This window comes from Coenobita brevimanus, chromosome 39 (genome assembly GCF_032717465.1).
Source record: "Coenobita brevimanus isolate Jiangsu-jjx chromosome 39, ASM3271746v2, whole genome shotgun sequence".
Classification (NCBI taxonomy): Eukaryota; Metazoa; Arthropoda; class Malacostraca; order Decapoda; family Coenobitidae; genus Coenobita; species Coenobita brevimanus.
This window is the reverse complement of record NC_136992.1, coordinates 17835246-17859466: the sequence shown is the minus strand read 5'-3', so window position 1 is coordinate 17859466 and position 24221 is coordinate 17835246. Positions and strand designations below refer to the sequence as shown.

At 42.8% G+C, this 24221-nt stretch overlaps 1 protein-coding gene across 2 annotated transcripts in view; it reads left to right on the top strand.

Moving 5' to 3' along the window:
- Positions 1 to 24221, top strand: part of Sarm (sterile alpha and armadillo motif) — a 141962-nt gene that overhangs the window by 104040 nt on the left and 13701 nt on the right. For both annotated transcript variants that reach the window (XM_080270156.1, XM_080270155.1), the window contains exons 6-8: positions 21367 to 21618; positions 21878 to 23304; positions 23594 to 23676. In XM_080270156.1, coding sequence (XP_080126282.1) covers positions 21367 to 21618; positions 21878 to 23304; positions 23594 to 23676 — 1762 coding nt within the window. The remainder of the gene's footprint in view (positions 1 to 21366; positions 21619 to 21877; positions 23305 to 23593; positions 23677 to 24221) is intronic.

The window sequence follows — 24221 nt, the reverse complement described above, 5'->3', positions numbered from 1 at the left end:
GAAATTTTTGCAATAGGCTCATGTCAGAGAGCACTTTGAAGTATTGTTGGCACTTGTAAGTGTTCGTTCTTTATAGAAAAATTTGATTATTGTTAAGCTTTATGTATCTGAATAAGACATAAGCGAAATTAGCTGGGGTAGCCTATATTAGCTTGTTTGTCGATGAATTATGCCCAGATTCTGAAAATAAAGGCATTGTGAGACCAGTACTTTCTGTCAGACACGGATTTGCTTTCCTTTTTCACCGGAAGTAATGGTACCGAGCACGTCCACAGACCGTAGGGTGGGGTGAGGTGAATCTTGATTGACGTGTAAACAAGGTGATGATGCAGGGAGACGTGTGTGGAATGTCCAGCTGGGCGCTTCGTAGCTACACTGGTCACGTTTGCGCCACCGTTCCTTGCCAGCACGCGCCAATGCTGTGACGTAAGACCCTTTTGTACTAGAATGAGACAGTTTTTGCTAGCTTTAGGTAGACAGAGCTGGTGAGGCGTTGGGAAATCGTCACAAGCTCGTACACAATGCCAAGCTGTATTTTGGATGGGCCACAGCCAAGAGATTCAAGGTGCGTTCGTGACCAGACCAGAAGACCTTTGATTAGTGTCTACTTTACCAAAGTCTGTTCGAATTGTTGGACGCAAAATAGGATCCTTGATTGTAAATTGATGGATGCGTGGCGTAGTCTAGGAGAATGTTTGAGTACTTTCTTTGTTACGCGGAAGTTTACCATTATGGATTTTTAGCCTTTTCTCCGAGTTTTCTTCCTACTACCAGGCACTTACTCAACTCAGTACAGACTTGTTGAACAAGAAAGGCTACCTGTATGTATAACATTCTTTGAGAGAAGTCCTTCCTAAGTCAAATACAACTGTAAGATGTTAGGAAGGATTAGATAAAGTCAGCGGATTATACAGGTTGATGTCGGGTGGTATGTACTGTAGGTACATTGTGTATCTCTGGCATCAGTAGTGTATAATTATAGTATCATCCTAGAACTATTCACACAATAATAAATGTAGTTGGCAGGATCCAGATACAAGACTAAGGAGGGCGTAAAAGCAGAACGATCATTAGTGTAACCCCACCAAACAAAAATTAAAAAAAAAAGAAACCCCTCTCACTGATCAGCACCATCCTAACTACATTGCCATAATAATACAGTGATTGTAGACTCCAGAGAAAAAAAAATAGAAAAACAGGAGATATTCAAATTCCCAGCGAAAACAGGTCACACACCTGTCAGCTTAGTCATTCAGGCCTTCGAAATTACAGTATGGCGTACGTCCCTGAATGAAATACTGCACTGGAGCATGTGTTTGAGAGAGAGAGAGAGAGAGAGAGAGAGAGAGAGAGAGAGAGAGAGAGAGAGAGACAGAGAGAGCAGATCCCCAAGAGGCAGGTATAGCGCTGGTGCCCTTCTACCCCTCACAGTCTGACCCACATCCCTAACCTTGGGCAGCCCCCTCTTCCTTCTACACCCCTCCCAGCCAGCACGCCAGAAATACACTACCTCAGCTTTATTTGCCTTTGACGAAATGCTCTCTCTCTCTCTCTCTCTCTCTCTCTCTCTCTCTCTCTCATTTGTTTCCCCTCCTTTTTTTTTTTTTTTTTTTTTTAATTGCAGGGATTTCTTACAAAACATTCGTCTCTTATTAGCTTGAATGGATTCTAAATGTGACTTTGACAGCGAAAGAGACAAGTAAGCTTTGCACATATACATTCAGTCCCTGGAGAGAATTGTTTTGGAATCATGAACATCTATATAATTATCCAGTTTCATTGATTATGATTTACTCTCGTGTTGTTCCGTAGAGAAAAGAAAACGGAATCAGCTTGAAATTTTCGGTAACTCACAATTTCCTGATACCAACAACTAAGGAGAATCGTTGCCCTGCTCCAGTTTCCTCGAACCTAGGAGTTGGGATACTTAATTCGCGGTGTGACTTACCCACGACAAAAAGAAAAAAAATGCTTTCCTGGAAGCGAGGAGCTTTGAAATGAATGTTGAAGTGAACTCGTGTGGCAGTGTCTGTTATTCTAAATTCTTGGTAAAATATCTGGCCTTGTTTACAGCCTCATATACAGTTTTGATAATGCGATTGTCAAGGAACTGTTGAGTGCAGTAGTAGGGAGGCGGTGAGTGTTGTGACCTTGATGGGGAGCCTACTGGGACGTTGTTTATAAGTGAGTGGGGGAACAGGTTATGAAACATCCTCTTCCGCTTCCAAGTGGAATTAGTAGGAGGGAAGTAATTTTTCTCTCTCCTGTCTCGTCCAACTTTCGTCACAACCCGTGGACGTTATATTACATTCTTTTTGCTTCGTCCAGACATTTTAGAGAGGATAACACCCTATACTCTTTCCCTTTTAAGTTTGTCCAGATTTTAACCATTAGCAGCCAATTTAACGTAGCACAGTGGGAGAAAAAATAACATTGTTATAGCTCTTCATCCTTTCCATAGCACTTGTTGAATTGCACCATACTCTAACCTACTGATACAACTCGCCATTTAGGATTGGAAAAATGGCAGTTTCAGGCCAAGTTAAAGTAAAAAAAAATCGAGATGCAAAGCTCTCTCCCAACCTTAAAAAAAACAAAAAAAAAAATCGTGTGTAGAGGAGAGCACCGTAGTAGTGATGGCGTTAAGGAAGACTGTGTTATTCCTCCAGTACGAAAAATCTCACCTAAGCTAAATAAAATCGTCTGGTGATAGCAAGAGCGAAGGACCAAAGAGGTATTAGTAGACTTAGGTGGTAGTGATGGGGATAAGTGTGGTGTAGGGTAGGGCTCGCCTACCCCTCACCCCCATGGTGGTTTGGGTGTGTTGCCAGACCCCCACCCCCTCCAACACACACACACACACACACACACACACCGGTACACACCCGAAACGGTTAAACATCCCCCTCGTGTGTGTGTGTCTGCGTGAGAGAGAGAGAGAGAGAGAGAGAGAGAGAGAGAGAGAGAGAGAGAGAGAGAGAGAGAGAGAGAGAGAGAGGGAGAGAGAGAGAGAGAGAGAGATTGAATCTCGAGATAGTAGATACATTTTTTTTTACTGGCTCACTTGGGATAGCACATGTGCTCAGATTGTTTACTTTGGTTTCAGCAGGTGAGGCAACACCCCTCCCCCCGTCACACACACACACACACACACACACACACACACACACACACACACACACACACACACACACACACACACACACACACAAGCACGCTCGCACGCACGCACGCACGCACGAGCACATGTGGTAAGATTGTTTAGTTTGGCATCAGCAGGTGAGGCAACACCCCTCCCCCCGTCACACACACACACACACACACACACACACACACACACACACACACACACACACACACACACACGAAGGAGGGCTTTAACTTATTAAATATACTGTATATTACTGTCCACTGGCAGTGATGGGATAGAAAGATACAGCAAGGCTAAAGTACGACAGATACGTATGTTGTGCAGAGTAAATAGTTAAGGCAGACATGTGCCACTGAGCCTTCTAAGGCCACGAGGATATTGCCCAGGTGTGCACAGATGAGCAGTCCTATTTAAAGCGAGAGCGCGAGGGAGGTGAGGGCACTGAAAGTAGGAGAGAGAGAGAGAGAGAGAGAGAGAGAGAAAATGTATGTAGGTTATCACTGTCGTCGCTCGGGCGGTTAACACTAAGTATTTTTGTGTAGCCGAGACATTTTGCGGCAGCAGGAATACACTTTTACGATTACTGGAAAACTTTAGCTGCTATGAACGTAATTTCTCAAGCGATATTAGTTGAGAACCGAGAATTGTAGTGATCATCTCAAAGGCTGCATTGAGTCTCTGTCGGTGAACTGAATAAAACTGTCTGTCCTAAGCTGGAACATAATGCGAAATTTTTTGTTCTTAGATAATTTTTGATTGTGATACTTTTTGACGTTTATTGTGCTCTAGATCTGACATTGTCCTTGTCCTTTTTCCTACTTGAAGACGTTCTGAGTAGATTACACCAACAAGGAAAGAGAAGGCATAAAGTGTGAGAACCATCAGCAGCATGCCTAGTGTAATGACCCACACAGTCCACACACCATTCTCATCACTGTACCGTAATGAAATCGTCTGACGCTAACCAAAATAAAATACAAAGTGGGAAATTAGCAAACAGATAACAGTCTCGTAATGCATGGCAAAATGTAACGTCCTTTATTATACAGTATTATTCATGCTGCCGGTCTGCGATTTCATTCAGCTAAGGAGAGCCCCGATGACTTTTTTTTTTTTTTTTTTTTTTTTTTTCCGTGCAACCTCAGACGATTTTATTCAGCTTGGGAGGGACATGTATTAATGAAGGGGTTATTGATGTCTATACCTAACCCCTCCTGTACGAAAAGGTGATGCTTATCCAGAGCCGAATAAAATCGTCTGGAGGTGGTAAGAATAAAACAGAAGATACATCACCGGACTGAAAGGGCTGTGTATCAGCATCTTTATAGCTGCTGTCCGTTCACCTTATCCGGAGCGAAAATTGTCTTCGTTTTGCAGCTTATTTCCCGTAGGCCAGTGGCAGAAAATACTAGGCTATAGGCTACATCCTTTCCTTAGTACTTTTTCGTGACTCGCACCATGTTCTTGCGTTAATTTCGTGTTCAAAATGGAGAGATGGCAATTTTAGGTCATGTTAAAATCGACAGTGTATTGCACAGGTGGTTGTCCTTCCTCTCCGTCCCGGGCCACTAATTCTGCACTCCCCCCTCCCCCCCCTCTCTCTCTCTCTCTCTCTCTCTATTTCGTCATGTGATACCGTTCGTCTCGGCTCATCTCGGCTCCCTGACCCCGTTACCGAAGCTTGTAATAGGACGGGAAATGTCTCCGTTATGGCCGCGTTCACCACGATTTTGGGGGGGAAACATTTACAAAAAAGCTTAACTAAGTTTTATATTAAGCAGGTCTACATACCAGTATATAAATGTCAGAAAAAAAAAAATGTTGGTTGCGTTTTTCGTCATACAGTTCGGCCTGATTCGCGAGAGAGAAAGAGAGAGAGAGAGAGAGCTATATGGATTGTGAAATAATGGTGGTGTTAATGTAGTGAATACCGAGTAACTTTGGAGATTTCGTAACATCTTTTCCCGAGTGATTTATTATGCTCTTTATACGTCAGTATATTTTTGTATATATGTTGTTGGTGCACACTACGTCGAGAAGTGATATGTCTAAGAGAAAGTTCTGATGTAATATGGAAAGCAAATCGCTGGGGAAGAGGTGTAGTAGTAGATGCCTCCCTCTCTCTCTCTCTCTCTCTCTCTCTCTCTCTCTCTCATGTCATTCTTCCTGTTTCCTGGCAATTTTAAAAACTTGGATTAACTGTTTCAATTGGGGGATTACATAATGCCTCAGTATACCCTCCAGTACGAGAGGCCGTTCCTAAAATAAAAAAAATAATCGTCTGATAGAAAAAAGAAAATAAAATAAAATACAGACAGAAAAACTAGACACATGATTCGTATTCAGCGGGTTAAGGATCCGTGGAGTTGTTATAGTTTTTTCAGCTTGAGCCAAAGTTTTACCCTTTTACATCTGGTTTTACGTCGCATATTGACAAAGAAAAAAAATATGTGTTACGACGCTACATCCTTTCTGTAGCACTTGTATTTGGCAACATACTCAAGTGTTAATCCACATCCACAACTCGGCATTCATGGCGGAAAGATGACTGTTTTAGGCCAAGGAAAAGTAAGATTTATAGTGCAGTTTGAAGATGTTGGAAGGAACTGACGGGGTGGTGCTCCTGTAATGCCACGCACTGTGAGGCTGGTCACCGTTGCCGTAAATGTACGGACTGTGTAGCCTGGCCCCGGATGCTTACGTTCTTATTTATGTGAGGGAAAATGGGGTTAGTTGATGTTGATGATAGTGATGATGATGATGATGATGATGATGGAAGGATGTGAGGGCAGGGGATCAGTGCGGAAGTGACCCAGGGCGAGGTCGCCTGGGCAGTGACTCACACCTCACCGCACCCATCACACCACTTGAAGGAGATACCACCAAAATATTTGTTTGTCTGTCTGTCTGTTTATGTATCTATCTATCTATCTAGTTGGACGTCTTAAACCCGGAAAATGTGGCCACACTCGAATAGCCTGCATGTCTGTCCTCTACCACTAAACTCCCAGTTAGCCTTTCATTCTGTGGCTTTGCCCGCACGTTCGTTGAATCTAAATTTGGGTTGGGATTCTAGAGCATACTGTATGTACTGTCTATTCCCTGTCATAACTTACATTTGGTTTTCCGGGAAGAACTAGAGATTTGGGAAATTTTGCACTCCTCATTTCTCGTCCTTCCTGCAAGAACAAACATATAAACCTGCAACAATTTTTCTCCCGTAACCTGGCACGCACGATGGCTGCTGGGGCACAGGAAACGGATTGAGTATGTGATCGGAGTTGGATATATGTATATACATACATATATATATATATATAAATAGAGAGAGAGAGAGAGAGAGAGAGAGAGAGAGAGAGAGAGAGAGAGAGAGAGAGAAATAGATAGGTATGGATAGAGATATATAATTTTCAGACATTCTTCATCCAGCTTAGGAGAAATTGTTCGAACTGGGAAAGTTAAATATAGCCTCCATTTACCCTTTAACTGCTGTAAGTTTCCCGTCAGCTGAACTTAACCATCTGGAGAGAGCAAGAATCAGGGATTAAAGGACAGCATGGGATGCAAGTTATTAACTATAATATATTTATATAATCTCAGCCGGCCTGGAAAAATTGCCTTTTTGATGTAGGCAACGTGCAGTGCATGACACCCGTTTTTCATGTATTAGTAGATAAAATAGGAGTATAGAGCCAAAGGATACCAGTATTAACAGGCTCATTGGTTCCACGACTCGCTTTTAGCTGAATAAAATCGTAACAGCGACACCCTCGTAATGAAAGAGTTAACGAGTTTGACCTACATGCCATTGGACCAGAGCCAGATATCCAATGATCAACCACCTCCTACGACAAAAAGTTTGTGTGTGTGTGTGTGTGTGTGTGTGTGTGTGTGTGTGTGTGTGTGTGTGTGTGCGTGTGTGAGAGAGAGAGAGAGAGAGAGAGAGAGAGAGAGAGAGAGACCTCGTAGCATTGAAGGATTACGAGACATATGTGGGGGTAGTTGTTTTCGAGTCTGTACAGCGGTGTCGACACAGGAGTAAGGTCAGCGCTGAGGGATGGAGGAAGTCATCGCGGGTAAGTTCAAGGTCCCTTACCCAACTTTCCTCTCTGCAGACCTTGTATAGGCTCCCCTCTGCCCGGGACGCTCCTCCTTCATCTACCCTTTTCTCTTGGGGGTTAGGCGTAACTTCTCACCTGCTGGTGTGCCCGAGAGTAATGGCGATGATGATACCGGTAATAATAACAATAATAATAATAATATTCATTCATTCATTCATCATCCAATCCTACGTTGCCCCATTAGGAGGGTAGGAGCCCGGGGCTAGTCAGATTGGTCCTGACATTTAAGATGAGAGTGACCAGCCTCACTCATCGCTGAGTGGCATTACGTGAGCAATAAACCCCAACCACCCCTTGGATATAAACCTTCACCGGCTCAATCCGTTTGGAGCTCCATAATTACCCACTAAACAACCAGGCGCCAAAATTTGGTTATATGGTTACCACCCAGCGTAGTGAATGGTTTCTTGGTGAACAGGAAACTATATGACTTGTCATTTATTGTAGAGTCACCCACAGGCAGAAGGAAGAGGAAAGAATGAAGGAAAGAAAGACAGAAGAGGATGGAGGGAAAGAAGGATGGAGGAGAGGAATGGGCAGACAACCGAGAGCAGCACTACATCGAGTGAGTGGATGGTGAGCGTCCCCACCTACCACAGATAATAGTAATGATAATAATAATAATGATAATAATAATAATAATAATAATAATCCATCATCATCATCATCATCATCATCAAGGTAGCCCAGTTACTCGCTGTTTCGGTTTGGCAGGTAGTTGAGAGAGAGAGAGAGAGAGAGAGAGAGAGAGAGAGAGAGAGAGAGAGAGAGTCCTTGATTGAAAGGATGTAAAATATGCGTCTGTGTATGACTCAGCGTGCGTAGGGGGAGAGGGGTGTAATATGTGGCCATGGCGAGGTGAGAGCCAGGCCAGGCGGGGTCACAGGAGCCCGGGCAGGTACTGGGAGAGTGGGCAGCGCGCGGGGCCAGTGTGTTGGCGACTGTGGTGCTCGGAACAGTTCTTGCCCACCTTACCACACTGCTCGTACATTGCCCAACTTACCACACTACTCGTGCATTGCCCACCTTACCACACTACTCGTACATTGCCCAACTTACCACACTACTCGTACATTGCCCACCTTACCACACTGCTCGTACATTGCCCAACTTACCACACTACTCGTACATTGCCCATCTTATTACGCTACTCGTACATTGCCCATCTTCACCACACTGTTCGTATATTACCCACTTTTCCACACTACTGATATATTACCCACTTTTCCACACGTACACTACGATACTCAGACTTCTGCTACGTAACTATGGGATCACTCGCAATACTTCAGCATTACAGTACAGTACGGTGATTCTTCCATGTCGTCTCACCGCTCCAGGACGGTCATCCATCGGCCTTGAAAACTGTTGTGGACTGGAAAACACGTATATAATATGTGCCTGTTCAACGGTGGATCCTAAAAAGATTGGTTGATTCGACAGTTGTGGAGCCAAGAAAAATTTGATATTGATCACAGTGACGTTAACAGAACAGATTTGCCATAGCAGTTGAAGTATGTGTTTGTGTGTCTGTGTTAAATGTATTCATAGTGCTATGGCCCATTCATTTTGGCTGCCAGTGAACCAAGCGTGGGCTGACACTAAATTAATTTTGTGTCCCGAATTTGGCAAGCCGAACTGTCAGATGTATTGGATATAGAAAAATGAGAACAAAAATGGCTTTAAATCTGGAAATAGAACAGTGCTTGTGTAATAAACTGAAAACTATGAGGAAATTGAGGCCTTACATCTAGTAACGGTTAAAACAGTGCATCTGTAATTAAATAAAAAAAAAAGTTATTGGTTGAATAAAAGTTTGAGCAGTGGATTGAAAATACGTAGAAGTTACTGCTCAGAAAATGATGAAACTACTGCTTGAATGAGTCTTTAATGAAGTGAATATAAACTGACGATAAATATTGGTATTAACAGAAAACTATTGAGGCCAGCGAGTGAATCCGTTAATGGTGGAACGATATATTGCTAGAAATCGGGAAGCAGTTAAGGCTGACCGAGAGTGTTTTCACAGTGAAGCAACCATAAAGAGAATTGATTGTTATTTTGACTCGAAATAAAAGTTAGGAAGGAGAAAATTTGCAGTGTACTGAAAGACTTTACAATTGCAAGCAGACTGCAGGCGAACGTCCGCTAACTTCAGCTGCTTTAACAGGAATAGTTTAAAGTTTGTAGTTTTGCTTGAGAAGGGAAAGTATGGGTCGTATTCTCGTTGATTTACGAGACATAACACCTGGTCGTTAGCTGTTTATTTTGCCTGTTACTCCTTGATATCTTCCTTTGTGGGAGTGATGCAAGCTGTGTGGATATTAAACAAATATTAAAGGTATGGAGAGGATACCAGAGCTTATTATGCAAAGTAAATGTCTAAGAAAGAGGTGCTACGATCTCCCCCATTCCAAGAACGCCTGAGTAGTGAATATAAGGTTCATAACGAGAGCATTGTGAGTGAAGGAGTGGAAATAAACATCAGCCGAGCCTCTTAACTCCTTCAGCCCGAGGACCTCTCTCTCTCTCTCTCTCTCTCTCTCTCTCACACACACACACACACACACACACACACACACACACACACACACACACACACACACACACACACACACACACACACACACACACACACACACATTTCACCAGACGACTTTATTCAGCTTAGGGGGATTCTTTTCTGTATCCCCTTCACTACTCGAGATCCTTACTAATCTCAAGAAATACCGTCTGTCTGTGTCAAAAAGAAATAAAAAAGAAAGTCGAAGTTGTAAAGGGATTAATGACTCCAACACGATGAGGCAGTTTTTAGTCGTTTGTTCTTGCTGTTACCAGGCGATTTTACTCAGCATAGGAGAGACCTGGTGGTGAGAAAGGGTTAATGAAGGCAGTAGGTAATCCCTCCATTTCGAAAACTAAGTGTGTGTGTGAGAGAAAGAGAGAGAGAGAGAAGGGGGGGGGTTAAAGTAGGGGTGGGAGGGATTCTTAGACTGATTTACGAACGATTCCCTCTTGTATTGCAGGAAGATGTGGAATATTTCCTTGTATTATTCTTTGTATTAACAGAACAAAATCTTCAGTTATCATGAGAGGAGAATTGCCTTGAACTGCTGTTGTTGTTGTTGTTGCAAGAAAGGACGGAGAAGGTGTACAAAATTCCTGTCTCTTGTACTTCCTGCAAATCACACAAGTTACGAGAGGGAATATATTGTAAGTCTGTCAGTGAATCCTGCCTATGAGGAAGTGCTTGGTGGCCAGCAGTAATCAAGGAAGTGACGTGAAGGACGCTTGACTTGGGCGGGCAGGGAGAGTGGAAGTGGACGGCAGAGTGAGGCAGCCAGGATGTGCCGTGTTAAGGGAGGGTGTGCGCTCTCTCGCTGCCTTCTTCTCGGGTTACAACACTGTTCATTTACCATTAATACATGTTCGGTTTAACTCACAAAATGACTTGTCACCATCTTCAAAATACATAAATGGACAGCAGATCGAGCGAGATAAAACTTGCCTTGGTAAAATTCCATTAACTTTCATTCCCTTCAACAGCGTTAACGCAAAATTCCTTCAACTTCGACCTTTTTCAACTCGGATAAGTTGATGGCAGACTGAGGAAGCCACCATTTGCTGTAACAGGGAGAGAGGGGGGAGATGTGCACACCGACTTTCATTGCTTTCAACGCTGATTAAAAACAATATTCTTTCAACTCTCATAACGTAGCCTAAATTACCTTCAGTTGTCGCCACCTTCAGAATACGCATATTGACAGTTGTTTGGGCAAGCCAGGATGTGCCGTGTTGGGAAAGAGGATGTGCACACTTTCGTGTCCGTCAGCTCGGATTAAAATACCTTTATTTCAACTCGGGTTACGCCAAAATTCCTCCATCTTCATTACTTTTCCTCCTTGATTACACGCAAGTTGACGTCAGACTGAACCGGTCAGGATGTGCCGTATTAACCCTTCCATCCGATGACCTGCTAATCTCTAGGCGATTTTATTCAGTTGAGGGAAGATCTTGCGAACAGGAGAGGTTAACTTTAGTCTTATTTAACTCTTTCACCTAGATAGAAAATTCCTAAGATGAATACAGTCATCTGGAGATAGGGAGATGATAGTAAGAGAATAGGTCGTTGGGTTAAAGGGATTAAGAAGGAGGCTGTGCACATATCCATTGCCACCAGCTCTTACAGTAGCCTACGATTCCCTCGTCTGTCTTCAGAATATGCAAGTTGACGCCCGTTTAGGCACTTCACTCCGATGATGTATTTTGTATTCTATCGCGGTTACCACTGGAGGATTTTGTTCAATTTTGGAGAGTTTTCGAAGTGGAGAACTGAGATATATCCATCCGTAACCCATGCAGTGCTTCAGATTTTGCCCTGAGCTGAATTATATCGTGTTGGGATGTAGAAAAACGAAAAAAATACGTCCTCGTAACGAAAGGAATAAAACATCCAGGGTTTGTCCGTTTCAGGAGAGGATGTGCACGTTTTTCATTACCTTCAACACTGATAACGTAAATTTCCCTCGACTCACACCATATTCAGTCTTTATTGGTTGGAAAAGAATGTGTATATTTTTCATTGCCTTTAACAATGACAGCGCAAAATTTCCCCCGATTCATGGCATATTCAGCCTTCGTTAGTTGACAGCTGATATAGCCAGCCTGAATGTCCCGTATAGAGGTAAAGGATTAGCACGTTTTTCCACCTTGGGCACCTAACATACAAAATTCCCTGCGATACTGACCATATTCACCATTAATAATACACTAGTAAACGACAGAGTGAGCCAGCCAGGACGTGCCCTATGTGAGGATGACCGAACTTTCACCTTTCACTGGCTTCTCTGGTTACAGCAAATTCCTTCAACTTTCACACACTGCCTTCAGCTGGCATACCACACGACTCCCTTCACTGTTCACCTCCTTCAACTTTGATAACAAGTTTTCCATTTATGTTTACTTTCTTTAACTTACATTCCTGGTAACACACACACACACACACACACACACACACACACACACACACACACACACACACACACACACACACACACACACACACACACACACACACACACACACACACACACACACACACACACACACACACACACACACACACACACACACACACACACACACACACACACACACACACACACACACACACACACACACACACACACACACACACACACACACACACACACACACACACACACACACACACACACACACACACACACACACACACACACACACACACACACACACACACACACACACACACACACACACACACACACACACACACACACACACACACACACACACACACACACACACACACACACACACACACACACACACACACACACACACACACACACACACACACACACACACACACACACACACACACACACACACACACACACACACACACACACACACACACACACACACACACACACACACACACACACACACACACACACACACACACACACACACACACACACACACACACACACACACACACACACACACACACACACACACACACACACACACTGCACCTTCAACTTGGATGAGGCATTTTAGTTCCTCTCACTGCCTTCAACTATGATAAACTAACACTCAGATTCCTGTGACTTCCTCTCAGCTGCATATAATCGTCTGCCCTTTGCTGGAATAGAATATTAGAGTTGTCTTACCCATGAGAGGGTTAAGATTCCCTCAGCTTTCCCTACCTTCAACTCTGACACATATCCTTCTTCTCCGATAACATACGATTCCTACAGCATTCACACACTCTGCCATCATGTCCGACAGGTAAACACACACTTCCTTATCCCTTACACTACGATGACTCCTTTTAGTACTTTATTCTTGCTACCACCAGATGATATCACTCAGCTCAGGGGCGACTCTTGGATTGGTAGGAGTTATACGTAGCTTTCATTAACATTACTGCTTTGGCGATCTCCTAACTGAATGAAATCGTGTTGTACCATCATGAATAAAACAAAAATGGCGTCCTTTGGCTACTGCGGTCAAATCACTGCCTTCGAATCTGATCAACAAAAGTAATATTCCTTCCATATTTGCAACACCCCAATTCATACCTCGCAAATTTTTCACCTTTCATTCCCAGTGATTGTCTTACCATACATAATATTTCACCTTTCCTTAACACCAATCATTTGTCATTCCTCCAACTTTTGTAGCATACAGTTTTTTTTTTTTTTCAATCCCTCCAGTTGTCACACCGTGCATTTTTTCCTACAGTTTCTTCACCTGTCATTCCCTTTATCTCTCAACCTTACCATTTTTTTCACGATTCATTCCCTTCAGGCCTGATAACATAATGTACCCTCAACTTTCTCCACGTTTAGTTCGGATATCAAAATTAGTTCTTGGCAAAAACATCACAGCTATGCCTCCAGTTGGCATGCAATCGTGCGCCAAAAATGTCAGTCAGCGGCGCATAGTTTATTGAAATTGTTTTAGTTAGTTTACATTATTTCTCTCATGTTAACCCCTTCAGTACGGTGACGTATTTTTCAGTGTATTCTTGGTACCCCCAGACTACTTGATCTAGCTATGAGAGGCTTTCCGAACTGGAACGGTTAGATGTACCCTTCATTGACCTCAGTACAAGATGAATCCCAGTTGCAGAACATAATTGCAAGAATGCGTCAATAAAACAAGTCACTGGATTGAAGGGATCAAAAATGGAAGCAAAGATTATATAAGGTTTCCCGTGAATGGCAGTCTAGCACAAACAGCATAAAAAACAATATGAAAGGTCTCAATGATGAATCAGTTGTATGCATTTTTTACGTAATGTCATTGTAATTGAATTGCGATTACAGGTTATTTAAGGTTTACCCTGAAAGACAGTCTGATACAAAATCAAGGAATAACATGGCAAGGATACACAGACTTAGTAAATGCATGGCATTTGAAGGTGGCGTCACGTAAGTGTTGGTAGCAACAGTGTCCTTCGTTTGAACTGTTATGTACCTTGCCATAGATATAGCAACATACGTACGTCATTCCGATCCTCTTAGAACTGTGAACCCTGGTGACACCGTAAGGGAAACAAAACCTGTGCCAGAATCAGCTACGGTGGTGTTGTTGTTTCCCTTGACTTAACTGGATGTGAACTCGATGGACTTTACAAATCGGATCACTTCAGCAACGGTGTGACTGTGATGATGTACAAATAATGATGACGCGGTTTACTTGAACTATGACGCAACGGTGCCAGTAAAATTTAGTAAACAATGTGATTTAGAGCATGGAAGGAAGGAATCGCAGTGAAACTGTAAGGGAGACTGGACTCTTGCCAAGATAATCGAAAGTGTAAATATGATGATAGAGAAAGTTAGACGTCACTTGAATATTTCTAGCATCCATGTCCCTCGTCTGAACTGTGACGTAATGGTGACGTAAATATAGTACCCTACGTAATTTGGAGCGTGGATGGAAAGTAGTGATATCGGCGAGGAAACAAAAATCAGCTACGGACATGGTGATACAGAAAAAGCGGCGAGTGAGTGACAGTGTGATTCCCTCACTGGGCCTCAGGAAGAACTCTGGCGTCAACACTCGTGGCGGTCACCTCTTCTCCACTTCAACGCACACCTCCCCGCTACCCTGGGCAGTCATAAATTTTGACATCTTCTGGGTGCTCCTCAGTCCCAATTCGCGTTGTGCAGATCGGCTCAGCAAAATCCGGTGTCCCGAATCGCTGTCATCTTCGCGTGTGACTGGGTGTCGCGTTTGTCAATGCAGCCAGACCTGCCACTGTGACAGCTCCTCCGGCTGTAATAATATCTGTAAAAACAGTGAGCTACAGGAAGATACAGGGAAGGATGACGAGTTTGGAAGTCGCATTTGCCATACCTGTCAGGAAAAGCATTGCAGGTGTGCGAACGGTCAGAGAAACCCCGCCAGCCTTAGCGTCACTGAAAACGATGAAACCGAGGGAGGTACTAAGAACCATGACGGGCTCTGTGCTGACTCAGAAGGTAAAGTTAGCAGCTCACCACCTCCACCGGGAACGGAGACAGGCGCCTCAAGCTGGGACAAGAGTGAGGAGAGGTGCAGTGATGGCAGTGTGTGCGGGAGCCAAGGTGTGGGTGGGTGGAGCGGGTGGCACAGCAAGGCCAGCTCGGGCAGTGGCGGTGTGGGGTGTGAGGGAGGGTGCTTGCCCCGACCCGCCCCTGCCTATCCGTCCTGCTGTGCCTTCTCTCGTCCCTGCTGTTCCTCATCCTGCTGTTGCTCCTGCTGTTCTACAATGCATCAGATGCGGAGTATCAAGAAGGTATGTATCAAATTGCCCATGAAATTTTGAGCAAAGCGTTTCAGAATTGCCCGTGAATCGAACAAGCAAGCCATTAGATGTGAAAAGTGATACAGTCGCCACTTCACGTTGTCTTTACTGGATAACACGAAGGTATGTGTGGAAGTGCCCTTGAGAGCTAAGACAGCGTTAAAAAATGCACGTAAGTCTAAATTTCACGTCAGTGCATGTGTGAAATACTCTGGTCGTCCCTTTGCATATGTCATTACAGAGTATTAAGAACTCATGTGTTAAAATGTCCTAGAAAGCTGAGTAAAGTGTTTAAGAAGAGGGTTTGAATCGAAGATCCAAGCCATTGCGTGTGATGAATGGTGTCGTCATTTCGTCCATACCATTACGCATGTCGTCATTCCACTATTAATCAGACCATTTAACTGTAGAGGCCTTATTTTTCTGGACTTGTGAGGCTGGCCAGAAACTCTTCCTTATCGTAATAATATATATATTTATTTTTTGCATATAGCTCGTTGATATTCTCTCACGCTTCAACACAAAGTACATCTGTATGAAGAAGTTTTACATAGCATACATGAAGGCAGAGTTGGCAATCTCCAAAACCCACACGAACTCTTCCTTTGATATTTCCTTCCAGCTGCCGCCAGGTGTTGTTCAGCTTAGGTAACCCAGTGAGCACGGGGATATCTTTTTCATTTTATGTTTGATATTTCTTGATAGTTTTATTCAGTTTAGGACAGATACTTCAGAAATGGAGGGGGTAGATTTAGCCTTAATGAACCCCTTCAGTACGAGAGACCTTTCCAAAGTTCGGTAAAAGTGTTTGGGAGCAACAGGAGTAAACTAAGATCACCCGGATATTGGACCTCGACCACAAATGGTTCAGGAAAATATGCTGTCACGTAGTGATGATGATGATGATGATGTGCTGATCGTGATGACGGTCATGATGGTGTTGATATGATGGTGAGGCGACGATGTTATGGTGATTTGACAATGATGTTATGATGGTGGTGACAACGATGAGGTAATCATATTGTGCTGAGGTGAAGATGATGATGTGACGATGATGAGGAAATGATGGTGTGATGGTTGTGGTGGTGGTGGTGGTGTAGGACGGCGAACAATTTGCTGCTTAAAATTGTACAAAACAAAATTTACTGCTATTTGAGAAAACCCACCAACATGTCATAAAAACACCCCTGCTAATACAACCCTCCAGTCCTGAGTGAGATCGTCATTGCATGCATTGTGTGAACGGTGAATATTTCCACCGAATTGGTAATATATAAAGGTGTGTGACACGTAGGAGGACTGCTGGGCTCAGAGAGGGGGCTGTCAGATCTATGTCGAGCGTCGAATACACTAATCAAGTGTAAACAGTTTTGGTATTTACGTAGTTTTGTAAAAAAGCTGCTAGTACGTTTTGGTTTTAACGCCATTTAATTGTAAAAATAAAATAGTGCCGTGTTGGCTTTTAAATTTTTTTGTTGATAACCCTTCATGTTTTTTCTGTTTTGCCATTTCATTATAAGTTCAAGTCGCGATGAATGTGATTTGGGTTTTATGTCATTTCCCAGTAAACAGAACATCATTGGAGCCGTGGTTTTGGGTTTTACGTCATCTTCCTGTAAACAGCCATTAGCTTCGAGGTTTTAACAACTGAAGTGACGCAGAGTGATTAACTGAGAGGCTCCCGTGTGTGTGTGTGTGTGTGTGTGTGTGTGTGTGTGTGTGTGTGTGTGTGTGTGCTTTCCTCGATGCTGTAGGCGCACTCAGGTACTGCACTGAAGTTGACATGTAAGTTTTTTTTCAGCTAAGGGACGTGTTTACATTTAAAACAGGGTTGCCATTATCGATTGTGATTTTATTGCTGCTACGCAAAGCCTCCAGTACAAGACGTCTTCTTTGAATAAAATCATCAAGTGTGAGCTACAACAAAATAAGAAAAGATACGTCATTGTGCTAATGATGTTAAGGGTTGTATTCTAAATGACTGGAGATTTCGCAACACCTCTTCCTTAGCGATTTCTTCCGCACAGTACCTCAGTATCATCTTCGTTATTCCTGTAAACAGTGTCGATATTAAAACGCTGTTAACAACTTTGCAAGGGAATATTAAGGTATAGTATACTTATTATATCGCAAAGGAAGAGGTGCAAAGACTGCCTCCTACTTCACTTAGAATACTATCATAAGTTCTCAGATTTTGATAATGTTTTCGATTCAAGGTTTCTGGAGCAATGTCTTAAGTGTGTTACCGCAGTGCATGTTTGAAAGTAAAGATGGTGGTATTGAAGATTTGTGTGTAGATAATGCAGTTGTTAATTCATTATGAAATATTTAATATCCCTGGTGTTATGACTCATTCTCAGCTGAATAAACATCGTCTAGCCTCAGCTGGAATAGAGTTGTTCCATGCTTGAGAGGGTTGAATGTAATGATGTAGGGGGTATTGGTGATGGCACCGTATTTTGAAGGTATTCATGGTGTCCCTGTGTTCTGAATTTATTGTGTTGGTTCTGTATTTTCAAGATATTGGTGGTGGTACTATATTTTCAAGGTATTGGTGGTGATTCTATATTGAGAAGGAATTAGTACTGGTATTACATTTTGAAGTTACTGTTGACGGTGGTTTTTGAAGAAATTAATGTTAGTTTTACTATATATATTGAAGGTATTAGTGCAGGTACTGCATTTTGAAGGTATTGGTGTCGGCTTTACTGTATTATAAAGGTTTTAATGGTGTTGTCTGTGAGGTGATGCAACCGCCAGACACAACTTGAAGAATTTATAAGAAGTGACGCACGTGGCCAACTTTCTGGCAGAGTCACCCGTGTTGCCGCTGGTATATATATAGAAGACCTGCCACCACTCCCGCCTACATCCTCCTGTACACCAGTGCTTGCAAACTGATCGGAGGGGAGAAAGCTGAGAGAAACATGTTATACCTCTTTCGTCGTCCATAACTTGATCTATCTATTCCCTGACGCTGAAGCATAGTTTAGTTTTCCGTTTCTCCATCTAGTTGTCCCTTGCTTGACGCCGAAGCTTATAGTACCCCTTTGTCTCTCCATGTAGCTATCTGTCCCCATTGCCTGGCGTTGAAACATGTTTAACCCATTTATCTATCCATCAAGGTTTCTATCTTGTTTTTTCGCCGAAGCATGTTATACCCATTTGTTTACCCATCTAGCTATCTATTTCATGCCTGGTTCTGAAACATGTTTAACCCATTTATCTATCCATCTAGCTTTCTGTCTATTGTCTGATGCTGAAGCATGTTATACCTATCTGTCCATCTGTATGTCTATCATCTGACGCTGCATCCAGTGAGGGGTGGCCTTTAAAGGACATTCAAGCACTTCTGTTCGTTTTCACCTTGACACTTCTTCCCACGACACACCACCACCCTCCCTTACATACCCTCTCACCTTACCTAAAACAAATACCACTGTTTGCCGATAAGTCGGATGGGAGACAGCTGGAATTGGCCTGTCATACCCACTACCTCATATTGCATGTTGAAAAGTCACAGTGAGGGGAAAGTACCTCCCGTCTCCTGTATACCTTTGTTTGTCAGACAGAGAAGTTCGATGACACCTCTGTCGTGCTTACAGCCTCATATACTAGGTTGTTTGCCAGTAAGTCATAGTGGTAAACACACACACACACACACACACACACACACACACACACACACACACACACACACACACACACACACACACACACACAAACACACACACAAACACACACACACACACACACACACACACACACACACACACACACACACACACACACACACACACACACACACACACACACACACACACACACACACACACACACACACACACACACACACACACACACACACACACACACACACACACACACACACACACACACACACACACACACACACACACACACACACACACACACACACACACACACACACACACACACACACACACACACACACACACACACACACACACACACACACACACACACACACACACACACACACACACACAAAAAAAAATCTGTGAGAAGAGTCAACTTACGGAGACTCCTTTGCTGTAGAAATTTAACAAAATCTTGTATAAATATGGCCACTGTATTAAGCTGGATTTCGACACTGGTGCTGGAAAGGGACGCCATCACGTGGTGTCACCTATATACCTGGTTGGTTCCGCTGCCTGGTTATACAAATGTCCCTCAGCTTCCTCGCTGTCCCCTGAAAGTAGGATGGTAGAGTGTAATTGAAGGGCAGCTTCAGTTTGCAGTCCTCCGGGTTCAAGTTCAGATAAGCTGGAGTTCCAGTAACTACAACTGCTATGTGGGTGTAGTGGCCTTGTATGCATTGAGATGCTTTACTTCCTTGTTTATATTATTTTGGGTGTCGTAAATACTGTCATGCTGTTTGGACTCACCTCAGGATATTCGTCTGCCGTTAGCTGCCGTAGAGTACTAGAGTTGCCCTGATTATGGGAAGGTTTTTGGTGACAGTATTTACACTCAGGGTCCCATGACCCACTGTCGGGTAGATAAAATCATCTGTCGCAGCTGCAGTAAATAGTAGAGCTGCCTTCACCTTGACAGGGTTAATCATAAAGGTATTAACACACGGGCTCCCTTACTCACTACTCTGAATATTATCGATTGGCGTTAGCGGGAGTAGATTGCCAGTGTTGGTGGGTGGATGGGTATCAGAAGTCTTAAAAGTTGGATCCCAGTGCCAGAGGCGGGATTATATTGCTAGGTATGTTCAGGTATATTTCCGTTCCTGTTGCCACCGGACAGTTTTATTCAAGCGTGGAAAGTCTTCTTGTATTGAAGGCATTTGGTAAGGCCGCATGTAACCCATCCAGTTTGAAAAGTTTATCCTGAATAGAATAAAAATTGTCAGGAAACGACAAGAACAAAGCGAAAAACCCGCCCCCGATGTGAATGGGTTATTATTATTCTCAGGTCCCCCGTTTCTTTGTCGTTGCCAGGAAAAAAATTAAATAAAGGAATCAGATGTAGTTGTCAGAAGTATTATCGCCTGTCTTTTGTGTGTCTTCTCACCTCACTATAGTATATGTATGATATTAGGAAATAGTGGCATTGAATCATACTGCTTAATGTAAACTTACTGGGATGTCATGACATCTGAGTTATACCAACATACTCAGTACTAGACTCGTAAATCAGAGGACTCCAGAACTTATCTGTGGGCAGAATTCTGATGTATGTCATCAATCTCATTATTCGAACCCAGTCTTCCAACATTCACATGGGCCGGAAGGGTCCATAGTATTGCGTCTTAATCTCATTAGAGACGTGAATCAAAAGAGAAAAGACGTTCCAGGTACAGCTTGTTCATCCTTTCTGAGTTGCAGGAGGTTTGAGGTTGTTTACAACCTAAGTGCTGGGTAGTGGGGTTGCCACATCCTAACACATAAACAAACTGGAGATTTCCAGATCTCCATTCTTACTGTCTGTACTGTCAGCACGATATCAGAAGTATGCAGTCATTTCCCTGTTACCTTTGTGTCCTGCCTTTCATATTTTTCCTTCCTCCCTGGACGACGGAAAGAATCCTTGCTTCTTATAGTTCTTTGTTGTCTGTTATATAAGAAAGTTCTTATAATAATTTCCGTCTCCATAACTGGCAGGGAAGTATCAGCAAACTTTCGATCATGGTAGTACGTAGGCATTATTTATTATATTCTTGGATATGATACTAACCTTGTATTCAATTGCAGGAAGCACGGCAGCTGCGTGCAGGAGATGTGGAGCACCGCGAGGGCTCCCAGGTGAAGGGTGCAACAATGAGGGTGGCTGGTGATGGGTTCTCAGCCCATCGGTCAGCAGTCACTGAGCAGCAGCAGCGCCAAACCAAAACTTCAGCTGGCACAATCAATCAAGAGTCATCCAGGAAAGCTGCAAAATCAGGAATCACAATAATGAAAAACAATATGTGCACTCAACAGTCTTCCTCCATGACTGCCTCACAGGTAACTCTATCACTTGTACATAGCTGCTCATCTGTAGATGTTAAATGTTTCACTTGTATACAGCAGAGTTAAACTTACCTGTCTTTTTAGATTATCTTGTGTAGATTTTTTGGTGCAGAATGTACCATATACACATACCAACACAGTCCAGTTGCCAAGGTCAACAGTTCAGTTTTCCTGTTTCTTCATTCACTGCAATAGTATGGCCTACTTCGAACTTGTAAATTTCTGTAACTAATAGAAGTGTATTTCTTTACAGAGCAATGTAAAAATAACTGGCTTTGAAGACTTGGATAATCTGAATGCCTCATCACAACCTGCAGATATTCAAAACGCCATCATGCGCTACTCGGGAGTTATGTCCTCTTTTGTTGAACAGCTCAAAACATTGACAGTAAATGATGCTCCATCTCTACTGGAAAACATAGATGGCATGATGAGGAAAGCTTGGTCAGTTCCTACCTATGGTCATGAGCTTGGCTTTTCACTGTGTAATGTTTTAAGAAATAACGGTGGCATGGAGATCCTTCTAAACAATTGTCGTTCTGATGACTCAGAGTTGAAATTTAGTAGTGCAAAAGTGTTAGAACAGTGTCTGACTACAGAAAATCGTGGATATGTGGTTGAAAATGGTTTAGAAAATGTAGTAAGTGTTGCTTGTGACTGCACAAAAAATGGTTCTTCTGTTGATAAGTCACGTGTGGGAACAGGCATTTTGGAGCATCTGTTCAAGCACAGTGAAGGCACATGCTCTGATATCATCCAGTTGGGCGGTTTGGATGCTGTGTTATCAGAGTGCAGAAAATCTGATGTTGAGACATTAAGACACTGTGCTGGAGCCTTGGCAAACTTGTCCCTGTATGGTGGTTCAGATAACCAGCAGGCAATGATACAACGAAAAGTCCCTATGTGGCTATTTCCTCTCGCATTTCATTCAGATGACAATATAAAATATTATGCCTGTTTGGCTATTGCCGCTCTTGTTGCAAATAAGGAACTTGAAGCAGCTGTGTTACAGTCTGGGACTCTTAATCTTGTAGAACCTTTTGTTTTGAATCAAATTCCCGATCAGTTTGCGAATTCTACTGTGGCCCACCGCCATGGGCAAAGCCAGAATTGGTTGCAACGATTGCTGCCAGTTCTGAGAAGTAAAAGGGAAGAGGCACGGAACTTGGCAGCTTTCCATTTCTGTATGGAAGCAGGTATCAAGAAGCGGCAGGGGAACATTGAACTCTTCAGAGAGATAGGTGCCGTCGAGCCTTTAAAAGAAGTTGCTAGTTCACCAAATGCCATCGCGAGTAAATATGCAGTACAAGCTCTTCGTCTTATTGGTGAAGAAGTTCCACACAAATTAAGTCAGCAAGTGCCACTATGGACTCCAGAAGATGTAAAAGAGTGGGTCAAGCAGATTGGATTTTCCCAGTTTGGAGATGACTTTGTTCACTCTAGAGTGGATGGTGATCTTCTCCTTCAGCTTGGGGAAGATAATCTACGAGAGGATATCAGCATGAAGAATGGTATTCTCCGACAAAGGTTTATGAGAGAGCTGAGGAAATTAAAACTTTTAGCAGATTATTCATCATGTGATTCCACAAAATTAAACGAGTTTATGGTTGAAATAGACAAGGAATACGCGGAATACACCTACCGAATGCTAAGAGCTGGAGTTACAAGAGAGTGGCTGAGGTATGTTGAAATTACTGTATACTGTAGAAACAGATTGATTCAGGAGTCATTAACAGTTTAAGAGTTTTATCTTGCTCTTTGTGTCATAGTGGTACGCATAATGTACACTGCTGTATTATCACCAGGTATTTCATTGGGATCTCCCTCAACTTGCCTTTAAGTGGAGGTAGGGGTGAGGACAATGATGATGATATGTATTTCATGTAGAGGATTCAACACTACTGTCAAGACAAAGATACCTAACAAGATTAAGTCTAGGTCAGTAAAACAGTATATTTTTATTTTTCAGGTATCTTAGTGAAGAACAGCTTATAACGGAATGCGGAGTCTACAATTCCATCCATAGGCAAAGAATTCGGGATGCCATCCTACGTAAGTTTAATGCACATTATTCGGTTTTGTATTCAGTGTTTCATATCGATTGATTTAAGAACTGGTAATGCTTATCACTGAAAATTATGGAACTGTATTTTGGCTCATATTAAATGTTTTGGATAATGTTTCTATACATTCATGGATCAGTAGTTTCATCCTACTCATGCCCAGCTACAGTAACTCCTCGGTGTAAGTTTAGGATGCGTTACAGGATATCACAACTTTCTTCATTATCATGTTCAGATGTTCTAGATAGATGCTGATCATATGAGGTCTTAATAATTTTCACGTATCATGTGGGACTTCGTTAGCCGTGCACCTTATCTGTGAAAATCCTTAAGGTGTGACTGACCTGGCCACTCCTTAAGACTCTTCTGCATCTAAAAAATTGTCACTGTATTGGATAAAATGGACGCACAACTTCCTCTGAAGTTAATGCAATGTTAGTAAAACTTCGGTGGTTTATTTGACAAATAAAAACAATACTGAAATTATACTGCATACGGATTGCTTATCACGAGGAATTACTGTTTAAGCGCTGA